Source organism: Heptranchias perlo, chromosome 19 (assembly GCF_035084215.1).
Source record: "Heptranchias perlo isolate sHepPer1 chromosome 19, sHepPer1.hap1, whole genome shotgun sequence".
Taxonomy (NCBI): Eukaryota; Metazoa; Chordata; class Chondrichthyes; order Hexanchiformes; family Hexanchidae; genus Heptranchias; species Heptranchias perlo.
Window position 1 is genome coordinate 12854200 of NC_090343.1, and position 24449 is coordinate 12878648.

The 24449-nt window shown below is 40.3% G+C and overlaps 1 protein-coding gene across 1 annotated transcript in view; it reads right to left on the minus strand.

The window, feature by feature from the left end:
- LOC137335165 (translocating chain-associated membrane protein 1-like 1) overlaps positions 1 to 24449 on the minus strand; it is an 84949-nt gene that overhangs the window by 16515 nt on the left and 43985 nt on the right. Inside the window, exons 3-7 of the mRNA XM_068000329.1 lie at positions 22195 to 22313; positions 15213 to 15329; positions 15059 to 15117; positions 10001 to 10085; positions 6417 to 6487 (exon numbers count right to left, since the gene is read on the minus strand). Of these exons, the coding sequence (XP_067856430.1) occupies positions 6417 to 6487; positions 10001 to 10085; positions 15059 to 15117; positions 15213 to 15329; positions 22195 to 22313 (451 nt within the window). The remainder of the gene's footprint in view (positions 1 to 6416; positions 6488 to 10000; positions 10086 to 15058; positions 15118 to 15212; positions 15330 to 22194; positions 22314 to 24449) is intronic.

Sequence of the window (24449 nt, forward strand, 5' to 3'; positions counted from 1 at the left end):
AAAGACAAATTGTCTTGAAGTTACATAGACAATTTGCTCACCCTACTTGTCAACGTTTAAAGATCTTGCTAAAAGATGCAGGTGTAGTTGATGAGGAATATACGAGGTTCATAGAAGAGATCAGTGAGAACTGTGAAATCTGTAAGAAGTATAGACAGACGCCCCCACGTCCTGTTGTAAGTGTTCCATTAGCACGTGACTTTAACGAGGTAGTTGTCATGGATCTAAAAGGTATGAGACAAAGACAGAAATGTTTTCATAAATTTTATTGACCTGGCTACAAGTTTTAGTATTGCTACACTGATATATAGGAAAGAGAAGGTTATTATAGATAAAATTATAGAAAAATGGATAGGGGCTGGACTTGGGACACCAGCAAAGTTTTTGACCGATAATGGAGGTGAATTCGCTAATGTGGAGTTCAGAGATATACGTCAGCATATGAATATAATTGTCATGAATACAGCAGCTCAGAGCCCTTTTAGCAATGGTCTTTGTGAAAGGAATCATGCTGTGATTGATAGCATGATGCATTAAAATTTTGTTTGAGTGTAAATTGTCAACTGCCCTAGCATAGGCAGATCATGCAAAGAATTCTCTTCAGATGATTGGAGGATATAGTCCTTACCAACTAGTCTATGGGCGCCATCCCAAATTATCTTCTGTTCTTTGTGGTAATCCTCCTGCTCTAGATGACACTACAATTCGTGCCATTTTTTTCTGAGCATTTAAATGCTATGCATGCAGGGAGACAGGCTTTTACCAAGACTGAGGTATCAGAGAAAATTTGTAAGGCACTGAGGCACCGTATTAGACCACCTGAGACAGAGTTCAATTCGGGAGATTCAGTATACTATAAAAGAAAGGGTCATAGGGAATGGAAAGGCCCTGGTAAGGTAACAGGTCATGATGGTACGCAGTACTTTTTCAACATGGCAATCAAACTGTAACGGTTTATTCCTCACGATGAATTGGAATTAATTATAAAATCTCGGACTCTGAGCAGTTGATAGAAGTAAACGAGACATCTTCTGCCTCCGACGTTCATGATTTTTTTTTGATGAGGTTCCGAATGAGGTAGATCAAGGAACACATGTCAGAGCTATCACATCCACAGAACAATTACCCAAAGTGGGGACACAAGTGACATATATTCCAGATGGGTGTAATGAATGGAGGAATGCAACAATTTTGGGACGTGCAGACAAAGCTACTGGTAGGTTTAAATTTTGGTTGCATGTTCAGGAAGATGGCCATCAAGCGAGGTCCATGGAATGGCAGAATGGGGTAAAAGAGTGGAGAGTACGAAAGTGGAGTATAAGTAGTGATAGGGAGTCCGGAAGTGAATCTCATGTCAGGAAACGATTACGAATTAGAGATGAAAGAGGGAGATCTCGCAGTAGTCCCTACAGACATAGACGTGGACGTAGAGGACGTAGTTTGACTAGGTCAGACAATGAAACAAAGACCACAGAACAGTCACGTAACAGAACTAGAAGCAGAAGTCCTCATAATGATAAGCCGCGTGGGAGGCTTATCAAGATTGCAGCCCATGGAATAAAGGGGGCAGTAGCAACATGGATACAGAATTGGCTAAGGGACAGGAAACGGTTGTTTTTCGGACTGGAGGGAGGCGTGCAGGGGTGTTCCCTAGGGGTCGGTGCTGGGACCACTGTTTTTCTTGATATATATTAATGACTTGGACTTGGGTGTACAGAGCGCAGTTTCAAAATTTGCAGATGACACAAAACTTGGAAGGGTAGTAAACAGTGAGGAGGATAGTGATAGACTTCAAGAGGATATAGTCATGGGCGGATACGTGGTAGATGAAATTTAATGCAAAAAAATGCAAAGTGATACATTTCAGTGGGAAGAACGAGGAGAGGCATTATAAACTAGAGGGCACAACTCAAAGGGGTATAGGAACAGAGATCTGGGGGTATATGTGCACGAATCGTTGAAGGTGGCAGGGCAGGTTGAGAAAGTGGTTAAAAAAGCATACGGCATCCTGGGTTTTATAAATAGAGGCACAGAGTACAAAAGTAAGGAAGTAATGATGAACCTTTTATAAAATACTGGTTCGGCCACAACTAGAGTATTGTGTCCAGTTCTGGGTACCACACTTTAGGAAGGATGTGAAGGCCTTAGAGAGGGTGCAGAAGAGATTTATTAAAATGATGTCATGGATGAGGGACTTCAGTTACGTGGATAGACTGGAGAAGCTGGGGTTGTTCTCCATGGAACAGAGACGGTTGCAAGTAGATTTGATAGAGGTATTCAAAATAATGAAGGGTCTAGACAAAGTAGATAGAGAGAAACTGTTCCCATTGGCAGAAGGGTCAAGAACCAGAGGACATAGATTTAAGATGATTGACAAAAGAACCAAAGGTGACATGAGGAAAAACATTTTTACACAGCGAGTGGTTAGGATCTGGAATGCACTGCCCAAGGGGGTGGTGCAGGCAGATTAAATCATGGCCTTCAAATGGGAACTGGATAAGTACTTGAAAGGAAAACATTTGCAGGGCGACAGTGATAGGGCGGGGGAGTGGGATTAGATGGATTGCTCTTGCATGGACTCGACGGGCTGAATGGTCTCCTTCTGTGCTGTAGCCTTTCTATGATTCTATGATTGTGAAGTTTTGGTGGCTGCCAATATACTTAAGGATAAACAAGTAAGAGAGACAAAATAAAGGGAGTTAAATAGTTGGAAAGAATTTGAAGTTTATTCTGAGGTAACAGGTAAGGGTCAACCAGCTTTGTCGCATAGATCGGTTTGTACTGAAGGTCCTTGCAGAGGGGACTTATAAGGCAAAAGCGAGGTTGATAGCTAGGGGTTTTAAAGAGAAACTGGGTGCCACGGATGTTCGAGTGGATTCTCCCTCTGCTGGAAAGGTAATCTCAAAAATCTTTTTGGCTCTTTTGGCAACATATTCATGGGAAAAGCCGCATTTCCACAGAGCGAGACTTTGAGGGACGTGTTTCTAAAACCGCCTAAAGAGGCGGTAGATGCGGATAGAAAACTATGGAAACCATAAAAAAACTATGCTTCTAGGGTATGGTATTTTTCGGTGAGATCTGTATTCCTGAAAATAGGTTGTGTTCAACTAAAAGCAGATCCTGCAATGTTTTATTGGTACCATAACGGAAAACTTTCAGGCATCTTCATGATGCATGTTGATGATTTCTTATGTGGTGGAACTGTGGAATTTGAGAAATTTGTCATTAATAAGATTAGAGTAGAATTTAAAATTGGGAGTAAAGCCTGTGGGGTTATAAATATATTTGTTTAGATATTAAGCAGAGTGGGTCTGGTATAACTTTAAATCAACATTCCTATTTAGAGAGTGTTACTCCCATCCCGGTGAATCGTACTAGGTCATCAGAGAAAGGTGATGTTATATATAATGAGTCAGAGCAATTACAAAGCTTGATTGGTCAGTTAAACTGGTTGCGCACTCAGACTAGACCAGATGCTAGTTTTGTTGTGTTGGAGTTAAATACTTCAATGAAACACCCCATAGTAGAGAATGTTTTAATGGCAAATAAAACATTATGAAAATTAAATATAGATAAATGTGTACTTAAGTTCCCATCCTTAGGTGACCCAAAGAAAATGAAGCTAGTTATCTTTAGCGATGCTAATCTTTCTGATGGGTATTCTAGTGCAGCTGGTTTCATAGTGTTTCTTATAGGTGAGAATGGGAAATGTTGTCCTTTAGCTTGCGAAGCCAAGAAAAAAAAAGGGTTGTTAAAAGTACTCTAGCTGCTGAAACACCAGCTCTTGACGATGCAGTGGATATGGGATTCTATTTGGTAAATATTTTGAATGACATCCTGTACAATGGGAGTGCTGAAGATAGTATACCCATTGAATGTTACACAGAATCGTTCAGTGTGGGATAATGTACACTCTATGAAAAATGTGAGTGAGAAAAGATTACGGATTGACCTTGCAGGCTTGAAACAAATGCTGGAGAGAAAGGAAATTTCTAAAATTAAATGGTTGGATTCAAGCCATCAACTGTCAAGATTTTTACTAAAAGAGGTACATGGTCAAAGAAATTATTAGGAGTCCTGGAAAAGGGTCAGCTCACAACGTAATGCTGTGAATAGTATAAATTGTAAAGAGTATGGAAATTTTAGATTTTTGAAATTTGTTTGTATTGTGTGTGTGTATATATATATATATATAAAAAGTTTATTTTTTTTAGTTAGAGAAGGGAATCTTAATTGTATGATTTATATCAATTAGTGTTAATTGTATTCAGGTGGTGGGTATCAATTAGGGACTCTTGGATCCTTTTTTTAATATAGGCGAGCTTAGCTAGGGGGTGGGGTGTGTGTAAGGGGAATCCCTGAATAAAGGCCGGGAAACAACTAAAGACCAGTCTCTAGTATTCTATCCATCACCACATGATCTATCCTATTTTAAACACAATACTGTCATTTTTCTCCGTGCCCCACCAATTTTCACCCTACTTTCCTAAAAGCATTGAATTCTGCTGAGCAAGGTACCACAGGCAGCAGGCTCCCTTACCAAAATGGCTATCCTTCATGAGTGATAAGTGTTAGCAGACTATTGCACTGTGGAGGACATTCAAGCCTAATGTTGTCCTCATTCAACGTCAACACACTTTCCAGTAGATGTTACTGAATAGTGAACAGCAAGAACCTTGGCTGATTTTTCCCTCCGTAATCAAGGGGCACAGAGGCTAACTGTTGTACCTGAGACCAGCTATTGTGAATGGTTTTATTGGTTACAGCATACACAAATCACCAGTATTAATTAAATCAAATGTAACTCCTGAAAATCAATTTCAGCAACTGTAAGTGCATTAAAAACAGAATTTCCACAGGGTCACTTCAGTAATATGGGTAGGGAAAATCCAAGCACCAAATCACATTTTAGGTTTGAATTCAAACTTAGAGACTGCTCCCAGACTTTGAGTAGTCAAACTCAACTAGATGTTCAATCGATAGGATGGATGGGAAAAATCAGCATAGGCTCTACCTTGAGCTGCACCTCAATTCTCCCTACTGATGATATCAGCAGAACTCAGGAAGAGGTCAATGCGCACACTGTGGTGTATGTGGGGACAGAAAAGGAGGGATAATAGACATTACAAAATGAAAGTAGATTTTATTATTTGAAAAAAAAAATCCTCACTATTCCGTCGTTCAATATCATCAATAACATTACATAAACATAAAAGTCCATGGGACTGTTGACAAGCACTCTTAATGAACGGATGTCAATTCCTAGCTTAGTCTTTGACAAAATGTCAAAAGCAGAACTTCTTACCATGTGAGGCTCCTAAGCAAATTCACTGCGTCTGACCAGGCAAATGTCAAACTCTGGTCACATTGTCCTAGAAACTAGTTAAGGGGACTTCCTTTACTTCACCCCTGCTAACTCATTTAGCATTGGGTTTAATATATCCAAATCAAAAAATATTACATCATGTAAATACATGGTACTGTATTCTAGCAAGTAAACAATATGTTTGAAAAAGTTAATGGAAAAAAAATATCTATTTCCTTAATCCAAGCAAATTTTTAAAAATCTGACTTAAATAACCAGAGCAACAGGTCAAATTTCTTGTATTTTTAAACTGACTCGGAGAAGCAAGATAATTGGAGAATGAGAAAATTTGTCAACAGTCCCAAATTGGACAATATACCAAAATAAATTATCTAAACAACAGCCTGGTTGAGGGAAAAGTTAAAATATGAAGGTCCGTCCTTTAGGCTACAATATAATCTAATTGCTGTACACTCCAATATGGTACAGTGGAATTTGGATTATCCATGCTCTTATTACCCATAAGTGTTTTCAGAACAGTCAAGATTAGCAGTTCCTGTAGCAGAGAGCAACGAGAGTGCAGCACGCTGAATTGCTGTTCAGAATGGGCTGACTAGTTGCTTTCATTGTGTACCACTTCTTTTGAAATCTTTTCGTTAGTTATATTCTCTAGCAGTCAAAAGATTTGAAAAAAGATAGAATGCAAGGAGAATGATGTACAAAAGGGAGCAGCAGGCCAGTGGCAACAGTTGGGAGAGATCACTGGAGGAAAGGAATGCAAGAGGAGTGCACTGATCAACAGGTGGCTCTCCTTACATTCTGTTCCTTTTCAAAAAAACTTTTGGCAGCTTGAGAATAACTCAATAAAGATCTGGAAAGAAACAGAATGTAGGGAGGGTCATACACATGGGGCTTCTTGCACCCCTGAAAAGTGGATCAATGTGCTCTTTGTTCAAGGGAATCTCAATTACCCACCATTTTCCATGGGCTGAGGAAGAGAGAAGAGATTTTTTTTGGCAGATAATTGAAGTTCCACTGTACATAAATATGATCACTGTATCTAATTTAAAAATAACTGCATCAGAAACATGAATAAAGCTTAAAAACTTACTTTAATATGTAGGCACCGGTGATATGGAATATGTAAAGGCAAATATAGTACAGCTGTCGAGCAATATCCTCCTGTAAGATTTAACAATTTGAAACACATGAGGAACAGAATTTAAGAAATCGAAAAAACACCATGTGTGCCATGAAGCAGGGATGCAGGTTTGCCCCACAATTCCCCAGAGTGTTTGTTCCCAATACCAGCCTTGTCGTTAGAAGATGATAGTGAGAGGAAACCAGGTGATTCCCTACAAGGAGGGAGAAGTCAGGAGTATTACTTCAACCAGTCTTATACATCTTGCAGTCAAGATCAAGAACTGGATTAGCAGAAGCTTTGGAACAGATCACTCAGCTGTCTGCCTGTCTGTCCTTTTATTTGAGGAATGGCGTGGGAGGACTTCAACAAAGGGACAAAAAAAGAACAACATAATTTAGCAGTAAAATAAATGATACATCAATGTAACAACATAAAGGAGCCCATTATTTCCTTGTATTCAAACCATTTTATTTAGTATATATATTTAGTATATCTTCCTTAAAATTGATGAAATTTAGACCACAATTTCAGTCATCATTTACGATCCATTTCATGTCCTCCTTATTCTAGAAGCATTCACTAACATCTTCAGATCAAGTCATGGACAACTCCTCTGAAGTGGAGTGGAGAAAAAGTTCACAAAACATTACTTCCACCTTTTCTTAGTGGCATGCACAGCATGTAATGGTAGGATATATCTTGCTTATGTACAAAAAAAATGCCAAATTTATATGCAAATTACTCTGATTCCAGTATCTTTTGTTTTTCTTGATCAGTTGGGTATCTGGCAGATGTGGAAACTAACCATCGTGCTTAAGAATCTCCTAAACCAAGCTACTGAAAAATCGAAATAGGCAGCTTCAATTTGCTTGACGTGGAGTGTACTCCCTCAATCTCAACATAGGGAATATTCCATTGACCAAAATTCAGAGTTTAGGTGCAAAGGCTTAGAGATCCCTATTTGTGCCCAGAAGTACTACTTGAGACTAATTAACTAAATCCACATAGCTTCTCAGCACAAAACTCTGGTAAGCTGCTTGTCCAGCTAGGAGCACTTGATCCATGATAGTATTGGCTTGCAAGAAAAATGACCCAAGCTTCAGAGAGGAGCAAACATCAAGTCATTGCTGGAGGCTTAGGAGAGGTGACCAAAAGTTTGATCAAACATGTGTTTTATGGGTTTTAAAGTTGGGAAGGGTGGTAGAGAGAGAGTTTCAAGAAACAGGACCACAGCAATTGAATGCTCTATCACTGAAGTGAGGCAGAAGGAGGAAAGCACGAACAAGAGGTCAGAGTCGGAGGATCAGAGGACCTGGGAGGGTTCGGGGGCTGGAGAAGATTGCAGAGGTAGGATGAGGTGAGATCATGGAGGGATTTCTAAATGAGAACAAGGATTTTAAATTCAAGTTGTGGTGGATGAGGAATCATTGTAGTTTGGCAAGGTTGATGGGAGTGTGAGATAGAATGCAGGCAGCAGAGGTTTGAGAAATTTGGACTTTATAGAGAGTGGAGGACAAGATGCTTGCAAGAAGGACACTGCAGAAGTAGCATCTAGAGCCGATGAAAGCATGAATAGGAGCTTTGACAGTAGTGGGGTAAGGTAGGGGTATAGGTGGGCAATGTTGTGAAGATGGAAGTAAATGGTCTTGGTAGCTAATAGCATATGGTACTTGAAGCTCACTACTAGGTTAAACAGAACACTGAGGTTATGCGCAATCTGGTTGGGCATGAGGGAATTGATGGAGAGGTAAAACTGAATGTCGTCAGCATTGATGTCGAAACTGACTCTGTGTCTACGGATAATGATGTATGTAGTATGTAGATAGTGAAGAGGAGAGGGTCAAGAATGGATCTTCAGGGAACTGTGGAGGAACTGAAGGAGAAGGTATTGCTGCAAACATGCTGGCTGCATCAGGACAGGTGAGGTGATTGAGGTGGATCACAGAGGCGAGACTATGAAAGGGGATGATCTGATCAACCACGTCGAATGTTGCAGAGTGGTCGAGAAGGACAAACATGTGGAACGCGTGTAGGTAATGGTTACAAAGGATATCATTGGTGATTTTGACCAGGGCAGTCTCGGTGCTATGGGCAGGGTAGAAACTACATTAAAAAAGGTTCCAACAGGAGTAGTGGGAGAGGTGCGCATACAGTTGGGATGCAATGGTTCGTTCGAGCACTTTGGGCAAAACGGGGAGGCTAGTTGGAAGGAATTGATAGATATGGGGTGAGCTTTTTGAGGAGGGGTAGATGACTGTAGCTTTGTAAGAAAGAGGAACAGTGCCTGAACAGAGGTAGCCAGTAACAATGCTGGTGAGCATTGGGGCCATGAAAAGTAGTTCAGTGGTCAGTAATATGGTGGGGAGAGGATCAAGGAGTAAGTGGATCTGATGGATGAGGTGAGTTTAGAGAGGACAGGGAGAAGATGGGAAAGAAGCTAAGAAATGGAGGGGGGTGGTGAGGTTAAAATAAATGAAGGGCTGAGAGATGATTGGCTGGAGAGGGGAGGAAGAGGTAGGTGGCATCTGAGGCACCTGCATGAATCATCTTAATCTTTGATATGAAGAAATCCACAAGCTGCTTGTACTTGGTGAGGTTGAAACGGCAAGGGAAATAGGTTTGAGGAGGCAGGTTGTTATAGAGAAATGCTGTTAAATGTTCTTAGCCCTTCAGTATAATCCTGCAGTGGAGAATTTGACCACTGAACGAGATTTGTGGTAACGCTTGATATGGTGCAGCCAGATTTGGTGGTGGAAGGCAAGACAGGTTGTGCGCCAAATGCGGTAAAGTCTGCAGCCCTCAGACTTAACGGTGTGAGTTAGCAGGTGTACGAATGGTGGAGAGAGATGGTTAATGTCTTGATCAGGATGAGGGCATTGAAAGGAGAAGTGAGAGATTGTTTTGCAGATCAACTGCGGCATTGATGGTTGAAGGCCAGAGGAGGGGGTTATGAGAGTTAGAGAGTGAATTATTGACGAAGCTGGGAGAATAATTTTTTTTTAGGGTGAAGTTAACGATAGTGGAGTTGGAAATAGGCAGGGAGATATGGATGGTAAGAGACAAAGAAGTGGTCAGAAATGATGAGGGAGGTGATCTGGCATGGAAGCAAGTAATGTAAAAAGCCCTGCATGAGCAGCAAAACGGGTACGGGACTTCAGGAGCAGTCACATCACTGTTTGTCATTTTTAAAAAATATATATTTGTGGGTTCTACAACATTTGTGGAGAGAGAAAGAACTCAGCAAGGAAGTAGACAGTGGATTCAGCAGAATTGGCAAACAATTCAACATCCTTTTTGAACACTAAAGGGAGTATCAGTTCGTCCTAGGTTTTGAACCAGACTTCCAAGCACTGCCTGACGAGAGGATGCCTGATCTTAATTGTTACTGAGCCACTAACAATTTCCGCCTAACATTTAGTTTCCAATTATGGCACTTTTCTCACACTATAATGAGTGTACAAAAAGATAAGAAAATTCTGTTGATACATTTGGTTTTAAATGTTAAGATAATTTTTGATGGTGCAAATAACAACAAATGTGTATATAATCACCTTTCTAACTTTCTGAAAATAGAGCTCTGGTAACGCATGGAGCCAATAGGCGATCTGGCAAATGTAGAAAAATTTCACCTGAAAGCTGAACCAAATAATATATTGAAAGTACAGTACAGCAGCTATACAATCAACAATTATACGTAAACAAGTTTCAGTTTTTTGCAAAACATAGATCAGATTTTAAAACGAAGAATTCTGTGCCCACAATCCTCCACACACTGCGTTCCTGACCATGGGATTTGGGGAGAAACTCCACAGGGAGAAACCAAGAGGATGTCAAGCACTTTCCCACAGGGAGGGAAGTGAAAATAGGGCAGAAATGATGCTGTTTCAGACTGGTATCTTTCTCAACCTGGGGGAGTGGCTAAAGATCGAACAAGAGAAAAAGGATTTTTTTTTTTTAAAAGTCTCACACCCAACAATAAAAACATAGTTACAATATTTTAATAGTAGATGTACTGAGGTGTTTTAAACAGGTTGAAAAAGGTTAGTTGATAATGGCAGCAATACTGTCAAGTTAAGACAATTGGAAGTGGTATGGTATTTTTTTTTAAAAAGAGTAACAGATTGCCAGCTTATTAAAATTAATGTATCTAGAGACACAAAGATGACATTTTCACAAAAAATAGTTACTGTGACTCAAAATGAATGACAGGGCAGAGGTAGTTTAAATGAAAATGTTATTTTGCAAGAACCGCATTTTCAAACAGCACGTACATACAACCGGGCTGCTATTAAAGCAGAATGTTCCCCTCCCCAAAGTTGCTTCCTCATTCCCTCTCTTGACAGCCTCAATTCTTGCTGTGCACTAAGTGCACTCATAGAAACAAGAGTAGGCCATTCAGCCCCTTGAGCCTGCTCTGGCATTCAATTAGATCATGGCTGATTTGCACCTCAACTCCATTTACCCACCGTTGCTCCACATCCCTTGATACCCTTATCTAACAAAAATCTATCTATCTCAGCCTTGAAACCTCCAACTGTCTTAACATCCACAGCTTTTTGGTACCACTCTTGTATCTCATCCAAGTGACTAATCTCTAAGTAAATCCAAACGGTTATTCAGTCACGTGGGACTATCACCGTTAACCCCAACCTGTCCTCACCTAAGTTGCACACTTTCTACCAGGAATGACTGGATAGTGATCTGAAGTGGGAATGCTGGTTGCTTTATTACCCCTTCTTAGCCCAGTGATGCTTATGTCAATGTTGGCACCACTACTGCCTTCCCAGCAAAGATCAGCTAACTTAGTACTTGACCAGGGATTGAATAGGACAACTGGTTTGCATGGCTCAGTTCCACGCTGGACGGTATGTAATAATGACTGCATTTCAAAAAATAATTCCTCAGTTGTGAAGAGTTTTGGGATGTCCTGAGGATGTGATAAGGCACTCACTATAATTACAAGTTCCTTCTTTCTCTTTCCAACTGAGCATAATGTAAACACAGTATTAGGTCAATAAGTTCCAGCAGTCTGTTTGCTGTAATTAAACTTACTGCTATGTCAACAACAGAGACCTTATTGCAGAACTAAAAAACCAAAATAAATTTTCAATTACTACTGCAAAACAAAAAAGGACCATGTTCTTGTGGTACTTTTAACAAAACCTCTTCAATGGATACCAATGATTCCTTAGATACACTAAATAAAAGCTTCAAAATATTTTCTCTCCTTCAAGAATCACTGCACAACACATCATATTCCAGTCAAGAGCAGACAGGGGATTTGATCCAATACAGGAAAATGACCCACAATAATCTGCTCTCCACATTTACCTCTGATCCTAAGGCCAAGTGCTTAGCACCTCCCCAAAAACATAACTGAGATTCTAAGTTCAACATACAGGGAATCAGGGATATGAAAGTACTAAAGCACCCAAACGTTTTTAACAACAGGAACCATCTTCAGCTGCTTCATCAATGACCTTCCCTCCATCATAAGGTCAGAAATGGGGATGTTCACTGAAGATTACAGTGTTCAGTTCCATTCGCAACCCCTCAAATAATGAAGCAGTCCGAGCCTGCATGCAGCAAGACCTGGACAACATCCAGGCTTGGGCTCATAAGTGGCAAGTAACATTCGCGCCAGATAAGTGCCAGGCAATGACCATCTCCAACAAGAGACAGTCGAACCACCTCCCCTTGACATTCGGCATTACCATCGCTGAATCCCCCACCATCAACATCCTGGGGGTCACCATTGACCAGAAACTTAACTGGACCAGCCATATAAATACTGTGGCTACAAGAGCAGGTCAGAGGTTGGGTATTCTGCGGCGAGTGACTCACCTCCTGACTCCCCAAAGCCTTTCCACAATCTACAGGGCACAAGTCAGGAGTGTGATGGAATACTCTCCACTTGCTTGGATGAGTGCAGCTCCAACAACACTCAAGAAGCTCGACACCATCCAAGATAAAGCAGTCCGCTTGATTGGCACCCCATCCACCACCGGCGCACAGTGGCTGCAGTGTGTACCATCCACAGGATGCACTGCAGCAACTCGCCAAGGCTTCTTCGACAGCACCTCCCAAACCCACGACCTCTACCACCGAGAAGGACAAGAGCAGTAGGCACATGGGAACAACACCACCTGCACATTCCTCTCCAAGTCACACACCATCCCGACTTGGAAATATATCGCCGTTCCTTCATCATCACTAGGTCAAAATCCTGGAACTCCCTTCCTAACAGCAGTGTGGGAGAACCGTCACCATACGGACTGCAGCGGTTCAAGAAGGCGGCTCACCACCACCTTCTCAAGGGCAATTAGGGATGGCCAATAAATGCCGGCCTCGCCAGCGACGCCCACAACCCATGAACGAAAAAAAAGGGACTGGCAGTACTGGTCTCATATTGAGATTTGCATGTCATTCTTAGGTTGGATTACTGGTCATAGTTCATGTTTTCTATCAAACTCTTGAACCCCTTCTGTACTGAGTTAGCTGTTCTCAGTTAGGTGGCAGTAACGGTGACACAATTGATTTCAGCCCCTCTAGATTAAGGAGAACAAAATCAGCTAGAGTTTCCATTCATAACCACTATTCAGCTGGAAATGCACACATAACAACATCAGATGAGTATAGGATTGAGCTCATCTGTGATGTCCCGAGCGGTTAAACAGCCTTCCAACGCTCATAATCAAGGCTCACACATGAAAAATGGCTTCGGTACTTGTGCCCATGGAACCATACCACAGTCAATGCCTTCAGAAGGAGGAGGAGAAGGACGGGGAGAAAGGGTGCGGGAGGGAGGATCAGGGGCTGCTTGGTACCTACCCTTAGAGGAAGCAAGCGTGGGTGGAGAAAAGAGTAGATGGAAGGTTAAGGTTCAGGTGAATGACAGTGGAGCAAGGGAGTGGAGATGATACAGGATTGAGCAGGCAGTTCAAAGAGGAAGAGATTGGGTAGTGATGGGTTGCTAGGAAGGGAAATGGGTAGTGGGAAGGTGACGATGTTAGGAGTGAGGATTGTTGGGGATACTTGCAACTTATTTATGACAAACGTGTGTCCCGCTGCATTTTATAACTATGTCACAGACCTATATTCAGGACTGTTATTAAGTTTGAGGAATTTTTTGAGTCTGCTGTTACTAGTACAATCACCTTGTTTTGCCTAATCTTTTTATTTCTTCCCCCTGCCAGATTCCACCCCAACCCCACTCCTCTTTTCGTCCCCCTGCACCAAGCCACTACCCTTGTCCAAGGGGGCAGGCTTCAATCAGTAACAAACTACTAGGAAGTCTACAACAGCAGACCAAATTGAATCTACCATTGGTCAATAAAACTCAGCTGTAATTATATAGAACCAAAATGTTTAAAAAAACTAATTTCTTCTTAGTTGAAACATCTGCTTTGTGGTATCCATGAATGAGCCTTTCAACCAAGGTGTGTTTGAAAAATAGGAATCTGTTGAAAGGAGAAAATAAAGGATCTGGGATACACAAAGGAGAAACGAACATCTTAACATTAAAGTATGTTGCTCTTTAAAGAGCTCTACCATAGGGATTGAGAACAGGGAATTATAGATTTGTATACGAATATTAAAGGCAGCAAATAACTTAAATTTTTTCTAGTCTGCACACTATTTTCTTGTTTGCTTTTATCAGCTTCTGTCAAAGCCAAATTTATTCCTCTTATTTTTCTCCTCCTCCTCATAAGCTGCCAACCCTTGCTGAAGTACAATTCCATGGGCACCCACAACCCTCCAGTATCTCACCCAAGTGATGACCATGTGTGAACCTAGACCATGAGATATCAACAGGCTATTCATCTGTGGAGAGCATCATTGCTAACATTGATCCTGTTTTCACAACGTCCACTTTTTAGCAGGAATCACTGCATAAACAACCAGGAGCGTGAAATTCCTCTCAACAAAAAAAAAAGGACAATGCTTATTTTTCATCTGTTAAAGACATGCTAACAAAATCGTATTTTCAGATATTACACGTTTCAAATCTACACGTTCTTATGATTTTATCAGCAGGTAGTCAGCAGCAGAAAAGTAACAGGTATTCACCCATTTCTCATTAAAAGAGGAATTTCACACCCAGGAGTGGGAACCCGAGCTGATTTTCCCCCTCCATAACATGGGGTAACCCACCTGCTGCTCCAGTTTAGATCAGCTAGCCTATTACAACCACAAATCAAACCTGGTATCCCCTAAATCTGGCCTGAATTGCTTAAGTGTTGCACCAAGTGGTCTTGTCATCTACTAGACCATCAGGGAAGCTGTATTTGCTGCATTTTAGCAATCACAAAGTGGAGGTAGACAAAACCATGTTGGTCTATAACTTCAACAATCTCACACCAATGTTATCATGCAGATATGCTACAAGAGGACCCCAACAGAAGCCAACCTCACCCTGTGGCATTTACTCTACTGGAATGGCTGAATACAGAGTTTCACAGTTGAACATTAAATAAAGTACTTAGAATTCTTAGTGATTACTCCTCCATGATTATTCTGCTTTCAGAACCATACAATACCAAGTTTTTTTTTTAAAAGGAAGAAAAAGTATTTTCTTTCCATTTAAAAAATTAGAAAAATGCGCTTACAACATGTGAGAGTGTGGATATCTTTCCCACAAGAGAGTAGGCTCTGTAGTAAATTTTTCCTGGGGAGAAAAAAAATGAAAGAATATCAGTACATTAGAACTTTTATGATTTGATATAAATTCTACAATGAAATATTTGAAAGATGTATTCTTACTGCAGTCAGGATGCTTCCTCCCCAGATAAAGGAAAACAAATAGAAGAATGCCAGCTGGCCAGATTCATTGAATTTACTGTGCTTCGTTTTGGACAAATGCAGCCGTCTGTTTATTTTCTGAAAAAGGTAAAAATGATAGGGAAAGAACTTAAGAGATTTGTCCTGCAACCTTAAGTTAAAAAATGTAAACCTGGCTACCAGTGAATGTGAAGATGTAGGTTCAAACCAATGTGATTCCCCACACAAAACAAGGATCTAATCTTCAGTCAGCCTTTACAGAAAGAGGAGCTAAAAATAGAAAGATACATTTTTGAATATCTGCAATTCTTGTACTACTGATGACATAACCACATAATGCTACTGCATCAAAGCTGATGTAATTTCAGTTTGTGCATTGAGTCCATTGTTTACAGAGCTGTCTTCTTCACAGTTCCCCTCTATGTCAGTCCATGAGCAGTTAACAGAAATTGTGGTTTCCCCATTTTGGAAGCGCTCCACCAAAACCAAAATGTCTAGTCCATCTTTGTTTGGATCCTCTAATACTAGTGGCAACATCTGCGGGGTTGTATATCACATAAAAATGTGATATACAATGGCCAAACCTTGATAATGTTGTCTGTATGAACCATGCAAATTAGTAATCCTATAGCTGATTCCTGACTGATCATTGAGTTTAATACATTAATTGTATAACGGCCCAAGTTATTCCATCAATTCCCAAGCATACTAAATAACTTACCATGAATGGCAGCCAAACAAAAGTAGTCTATTAAAGACTTCCGTTTTGACATGTCTTCACAGTAGTTCAAGCCTTCTGGCATGAAATAAGGAATCAGTTTGGGATAGTGGTGCTTTGATTGACAGCTGAGTCTGGGGTAGGAATTAGGGCCAGGTGTATTTTTTCTTTATAGCCCTTCTGACAGACAGTTCTATGGCTGGGGTTCCAAGTACAACCTTATATTGGGCTACCTGCATATGGCTCAGAAGTGTGTGATCAACAGAAGATCTGTTCTAGTTCGATTTTGTGGCAGTGATTCACCATGCAAGAAGTGAACATCTGTTTTCAAGGACCAATGTATGTAAAGGTATAGCTCAGGGGAAGCGTTATTGTTTTTATATAGAGCAGAATAGCAAAGTTTACAATTACTGAGACTGAATAATAGAGTTTCTCAGTTCTCAGAAGAAATATAATCTAATCGAGACAGAGTGGTGAAGAGGTTTAAACATTAGGGGAGCAAGGAGGAAAGCAGGCAAAGAGGCAGTGACTGAGAAAAGGTTGACAGTGGCGAGTGGGAAATAGGCTGGTAGTAAAGTGGGTATTTGAACAAAGTGAAGGGTAGCAGTGAAAATTTAGGAGTTGCAAAGTCTGGTAACAAGTATAAGGGGTTGGTGGGATAAGATGTGAACAGGAAGGAGTGTGTTGGGATGGTCCTGAAGGAGGGAATGGTGGGAGAATGACGACGGCATCGACAAGTGTTTATATAGCGCCTTTAACATAGAAAAATGTCCCAACACGCTTTGCAAAGGCATAACCAAAAAAAGGACACCGAGCCAAAGAAGATATTAGGAGGACCAAGAGGAGTTTTAAGCACAATCTTAAAGGAGGAGAGGCAGAGGAGTTAAGAAAGAGAATTACAAAGGGTGGGGTCTAGGCAGCTGAAGGCAGCTGCCAGTGGCAGGGTGAAAGGGGGAGGGGATTCACAAGAGACCAGAATCAGAGGATTGGAGAGTTTGGGGCAGTTGTCGAACTGGAGGTGGTTACATAAATAGGGAGAGGCAAGGCCATGGAAGGATTAAAATACAACGGTGAAGATTTTAAATTTAAGGTGTTGGGAGATGGGAGAGGGTGAATGTAGGGCAGTGAAAACAGGGGTGATGGGTGAGTGGGACCTGGGGCAGGATAAGATAAACACAGACTTTTGGATGAGTTGAAGTTTATGTAGGATGGAGAATGGCAAGCCAGCAAAGAAAGCTTTGGAATAAATTGAGCCTGGAGGTGACAACGGCATGGATGCAGATTTCGGCAGCAGATGGGCTGAGATAAACACGGAGGCAGGTGACGTTACAGAGGTGGAAGTAAGCAGTCTTTGGGATGGACGGGATTTGGGGTCAGTAGCTCAGCTTGGGATCAAATAGGATGCCAACACTGAACAGTCTGGTTTAGCCTGAGGCACTGGTCGAGGAGGGGAATGGAATGGTGGCAAGGGTATGGAATCTGTGGCGGGAGCCAAAGACAATGGCTTCAGTCTTCCTCATGTTTAACTGGAGGAAATTGCGGCTCATCCAAGAATTGATGTCGGACAAGGACATCCTTCTGTGCTGTATAATTCTATGATTTGTTTATGTATAGAAATGGCTGTTGGGAACAGCAGCTTTGGAAATAAATGTATTTACAGATCCCTACAGCTTGTATTTGATATTTTTCTTGCAGCACATCAGGCTTTCTATTTCTTAATTACTTACATGCCAGGGTTGGGCACAGTTTATTATTTACAGGTCCGCATCCCGTGCACTGTTCATTTATATACTGTAACTGACATCTGGAACACTAACATGAGAATGAAATATATTTATAGACATACACCTTGTATTTGATATTTTTGTTGTGATACATAAACACCATACAATTCATTAATTACTTACAGGGGTAGGCATAATTTATTAATTGCTTATAGGTTGGGGTCAGGAGGATTCATTCAATTATTTAAAGGTTGGGGAAAATGTATTAATTATTTATGGGCTAGGGTAAGGAGAATTTATTAATTATTTACAGATTGGGGTTGGGCATAATTTATTAATTATTTAAGATGTTGGCATCCTGTGCACAAATTATATATTGAAATGGCCACTGGGAACAGCAGCATTGGAATTATATATATTTATAGTCTACTTCCCTTAATTCAAAATTGTTTAATTCAAATTAATTTTAGTACTAATTTCCTACTTTCCGATGTTACTGCATTGCTGAATTTAAATTAAAGGATAATTTTTTTTGGAGCAAACCAAAGTCACAGGACTATTAATTATTTACAGGTTGGGTTCGGGAGAATTCACTTTTATCGCAGGTTGGCCTTTCACGACCGTGATCCCACACATCATCTATTTATACGTTGAAATGGCCATTAGGAATGACAGCAATGGAATTAAATACAATTATACAGCGCATGAATCTCACAGAAATTATTGTTTTAAGATTCGATTCAGGAAAAATTAATTATTTTTTTCCAGGTGAAATCAAATATAGTTACGTACTTCTGAACTTTTTAAATTAACATTTTTATTGCAGCATATAAAAAAGGCAAAAAAGAGAAACAATAAAATTCTTAATAGTATAGTAGCAAAAGAACCTGCCAATGTTCCAAGTTGTTGAGCAGGGCTAGCGCTTTTGGCGAACAGACCTGGGAGATGCAGCTAGGAGGAGCAAACTAGCAGTATATTGAAGAATCAGTGAGATGCATAAAAGGTATGCATATAAAATCTATTGTCAACATGACAGGAATAGCAGAACAACAGAAGTGCATTGTATACACAAGACTTCCAATAGATTATTCCATCACTCAATATTTCAAAAAAGAGATTTGCTCACAGGTCGTCTCAAATATGGACTGGCAGTGCAGCAGTTGAATAGGAGCAGAGAGTGGAATCGAGCATTTGGACATGGAATGCTACATGGGGGCAGGGAGCAGAGAGCAGAGTAGCTGGACAAAGCAAGGCCTGGTGCAGGAATTGAGACCCAGGATGAAGAGGAATGCAGCAGGGTTAGTTTGCCCATTATTTAACAACTGGGAGTTACAAAGCCTGGACACTGAACCAGGCAAAGGCGCTCCTCGGACTAAGTCCCGGAGCAGGGACTGATGAGAGCAGCAGTATTAGTTCTGTATAACGTATAGCATGTTTGCATTATTATATATTACAGTTACATTTTTTTTTATTTGGTTGCATCCTTTTAACTTGGTTTTCTTACTTTTACACAAGAACATTTCATAGCTGTGATCAAAGTATTCATCTGTTCTAATACTACTTTCCATAGGCTTTAGTATAATTAGTCCTTTCCCCCGCCCCACCTAAATGAAGGAAGAGATAGGGCTTACAATATGTGCTCAAGTCTCTGACATTGGACTTGAACCCATGACCTTCTGACTCAGACATGGCTACGGGCAAAAATAAAGCTGTAAATTAGATTATTATTTGGTTAGATAGTAGAGAACAGAAGGTAATTCTGAACATTTTTTGTCCTCAAAAGTGAGGTGATTTCTTTTTCTGGTGTTTTTGGCCCCTCTCCTGTCTTGGATCTCTCTGCATCACACAACAACTCTGGATGAGGGGCCACCGTGCTCTCAAGCCTTCACCAGTGCCACTCAAAACTGTTTACCGGGAGGTATGCAAGGGTAGACCATTCCCTTTGAGGAGGTAGCTAGCTCTCCTGGTATGAGGTGTTGGTTTCAGGGAGCAAAAACCCATTGGGGAAGTGGGGGGGGGGGGAGAAGGGAGTTAGAGAGATGACAAGGAGGCAGGGGAAATTTTAAAAAGCAAGCAAACTATAGCGAGGTCCAGTTATACTGGATGAGGTTTTTCCAGACAATCTGCATCTGCCCAAATCCAGCAGAATAAAAGGGTCATCAGTTTCTCTGGTCAGGATTAACAGTTTGCCCAGACATGCCAACAACACATGCATTACTTTTCTTCACATAAGAGAATGACTCTCCCGATTCTTGGCTCCCCAGCTTCCCAACTCCACGTTTGTCAAAGTTCTTTTCTTCAGGTTCTGCAATGCCACTGCCCATTGCTGACATCTGAATGGATGTACTTTCCCTCTATCCCATAGGTATCAAAAACCACAATACAGTGCCTGAGACCCCTCTCTGTCTTCCCTCTCCCTCTCAGATTGAGCCTCCTCACAAGAAAAAATCCTAACCCCACTAACTGCTAACCCTACTCAAATGTGAAAAATTGTATAGCTCTATAGGAACCACAATGTATGAAGAAACAAGTATTGTATAACTTGCAAAGCAGGATGTAATCTGTTATTCTGTATTCTACCATGGTTTGATAAGTTTTCCTCTCATGATATCCACAATAGGTACTCTAGATCTTGGATTTGATCAGTTAAAATCCAGCTGCAGTTCAGTCAGCTCAAGTATCACAGATTATAAAAGCTACCATGGTCCGAAAATAGCCCCAGTATACAAATCTGATGTCATGATATAATTTTCTATTTCACTGCTTTAACTTCTGGTTAACAAGTTTTGATGATATTTTAATAAAGAAAAGAACCTACATTAACATATCGCTTTTCATGACCTCAGAACGTCCTAAAACGCTTCGCAGACAATGATGTACTTTTGAAGTGTAGTCACTGTTGTAACTTCACTGTGTGCAATGAGCACTGCATCGTCAGTGAAAAGAAGTTCTATCAACGGATGTTTGATTTTATTTTTTGCTCTTAGACGTGCAATATTAAAGAGTTTTCCATCTGTTGTTGTATGGAGTAACACACTTTCGGCATTGGATGAGAAAGCATAAAGAAGCAGCAGAGCGAAGAACATACTGAAGACTGTTGGTGCCAAAATATATCCCTGTTTCACACCACTATGATTTCAAAACTGTCAGACTGATTACCATCGTACTGGATTGCAGTCTTCACACCATAATGGAAGGGTCAAATCAGTCAACCAATTCTCTCCAGCAATTGGAAAAGGCCCTTTGTAATAACTTTTCACTTCCTTTTGTGATGAATTTGGACTAACCATTAATCTAGATAAGACAGTGGTCATGGCACATGGATCAGGCAAACTGCTAATCCTGTCCAGAGAAACCGATGACCCTTTTATTATGCTGAATTTGGGCAGATGCAGATTGTCTGTAAAAACCTCATCCGCCACAAGTGAACCTCACTATGTGTTGGATGCACCAGAAGTTTCAACAGTTAACACAACGCTAGGAGTTGTACACAAGTTCTGCCACCCAAGATCAACTCTAGCCAATGAGCTAAAGTCTCACATTGGAAAGGCAACAACCATGTTTGGCCAATTAACTAAGCATGTGTGGGGAAAAAAATTGGAAATTAACATTGAGCTCTTCAGATATGGGTCTACTAAACATGCATTCTGAGCACGCTGCTGTATGCTGTAGTCTTCTCTCATACCTGGACCGCCTATAGCAGGTATAAGAGAAGACTAAATTATTTCCACTCCCACTGTCTCCACCATATTCTAAGTATCTAGTGGGAATACAAAGTGCATAACACCAAAGTACTTGAGGAAGCTAAGTTGCCATGTCTAACAACCTTTCTCAAACATAGACGCTTCTGGTGACTTGGTCATCTATATTAGATAGAAAATGGGCGTATTCCAAGGGATTTTTTGTGTGGAGAACTTGCAGATGCTTCAAGGCCACTGGAACAACCTAGGCTCAGGTTTAAAGACATTTGCAAGAAGGACTTGAAAACTTTTAACATTGATACCGCAGGATCGGAAGATGTGGCTAAGATGTGGGGAGCCAAAAGGCTGAAGAGAGGTTGCTGAGAGAAAGGAAAGAGAAAAGAGCAAAGGGGAAAGCACATTAGAATTAATACTGCGCAGGCTTCATCATCTGGCACTGTGATTTATAACTGCACCATCTCTGACAAGGACTGTCATTCAAGAATTGGACTCTTCAGCTACTCATGATGATGTAGCATGGCAAAGTAACTGAATTGCTTTGGCGCTTACACCATTGTCTTTCGAGACTGACAGTTGCCATATTACTCACTGTTGTAATGAGGGACACAATAATAGCTACTAGGATGTTGCATCAGAAGGACAAATATATGCAGATGTTTACAATTCTCAAGACACGTGAGGATCTATAGTACTTCATTCTTTACAAATACAGTATTTGTGACTAACACACAGACAAATTTTATCTGAATAACCTGCATCAAATTTTCCTTAGGAGCTATGGTCAAATATGAAAAGAGGAAGCTTTTAAGCTTTTCACTTACATCCAGAATATACTCTTGGATCACAGCATGTAGAATGATAGCTATCAACATATAAAAGAATATGGTGGCCAAGTCTTTAAAGCCATACTCATAGAAGTTGATAGAATCAGTTCCTTCATCTGAAAAGAAGAAAATAAACGGTTAAGCATATATAAATACATTTTGCAAGAAATTGACATTATAAATTCAAAACTGCTAGACACTGCTCCTAGCAGTCACATTTGGCAGGAGCGCAGATTAGTGAGTCATGCATGGAGTTTGGGGCGTTGATTCAGGGCATGACTAATTTTACAGCTATTGATTTTAGTGGCCAGAAAATTAGGAGTGATGTGAATTAGGTGCGCTCACCCCCATACTCAATTCTCTAATCTGTGTAACGGGAGAGGAGTCTCGTAATTTCAAAACTTATATTGAATTTGTTATTAGCAAGCTTTTTATCAGCATGTTATATATTTGTGCTACATAATGCAGTAATATTGATTTAACCTCAATAGGAGGACCCTAGACTGCTCTTACTGTGGCTATGGCTACATTGGTAGCAAGCTGTAATGAAAGAGAACAAAAGAACTTGCATTTAGATAGCGCCTTTCACGACCTCAGGAAGTCTCAAAGCGCTTTACAGTCAATGAAGTACTTTTGAAGTGCAGTCACTGCTGTAATTTAGGAAACATAGCAGCCAAATTGCACACAGCAAGATCTGACAGACAGCAAAGAATTAATAACTAGATAATCTGATTTAGTGATGTTGGGTGAGGAATAAATATTCGTCAGGGAGAACTCCCCCGCTCTTCTTCAAATAGTGCTGTGGGATCTTTTACATCCACAAGATCGGGTTGATTCCTTGCAAGCTGAATCAGGTCCATAACCCAGGACTAGACTATCCACCCTCGCTCAGATAAAGCATTGCAAAACCCAGCCTTATTGCCTCTGTCCTGGTTGATACAGTTCAAGATTTAGATTTGGGTTGGAAACTAGCATGTTATGATGAAATAAAAGCCCACTCCTTCTCCCCAACCCACCTCCCCCACTTGCTAATGGTTATAGACCCTGGTGGACTTCAGTACATGTCACTAAATTGCACATGATTAGGCACTAAATACCAATCTCACTACAAGAATCACAAGGTTGGCTGCATTAGGAAATGTAAATGTCACATGGATTTGATTGTTAAATGTGCAAAATGATTCATGCTATGGAAAATTAATTTTAATTATGGAAAAAAACGGATCTTCAAATCTATAGTCTTTATTGGTTATTTAATGGACCGCCTGTGGAGTTGATCGTGGTGCATCGGAGGATACACTATAGTAACGTCAGGAATGTTGGAGTATGAAACAAACAACATGGATCAAAAACATCTTGTGCAATCAGAGATCCCATCTTCTTAGTATCAATTCTGGAAATCATCAGGAGCTTTTTTTTAAATTTCAAACTATGTTTCAAAGTTTGGAATAATAAAGTTTCTGATTTCCAGAATTGATACCAAATTTTTAAACATTAAAAAAAATGGAAAAATATAATTTTTAACAACTATTGCAAGTGTAAACAAAAAGCAAAGTATTCAATAATATAATAAAAATCTATTAATTCTTGAAGCTCTCGGGATCTCACCTGAAGAGTCACATCAAGTATGCCTGATTTTGTTAATGAAATTTTAACCAAATAGCAACAAATTAAAACTCAACAGATAGAGAACCTATCAGAAAACAAGTGGTAAGCAGGTATGCTAACCACTAACCATGAATCAGCAGTCAGAATACGACTACCAACAAAGCAACTGCCCAGAAGGAAACCAAAGGAATCACTCAAAATATTTTTTGAAAATGTCTTCGTCCACCATATCTTCTTTTGTTAGTAATCTGAGGGCATAGTACCAAAAATAAGATTTCTAATATAATAAACACATCTTTTAAAATTACATAGTTCACAATAAATATTATAAAACTGAATCGTACAGTTGCTTTTTCTGTATTGGTCTCCAGCAACGTTTCCCATCAGAGATCAGCCCCTCTTTCAGACACCTGGAATTTTTCAGGCTGCTTCACACAAAAGCATGTCAAAACAGCTAATAAACGACATCATATACAAATCATTCTACTTCTGAGTGTCAGGAAATTGCCATGGTAGTGACATTCTCTGACAAGTTTTGGTTATATATTAAAGCAATAGCTCAGGGTAGTGATAGAATCATTGAAGTTTAAACCACAGAAAGAGGCTATTCAGTCCATCATGTCTATGCCAGCTCTTCGCTAGAG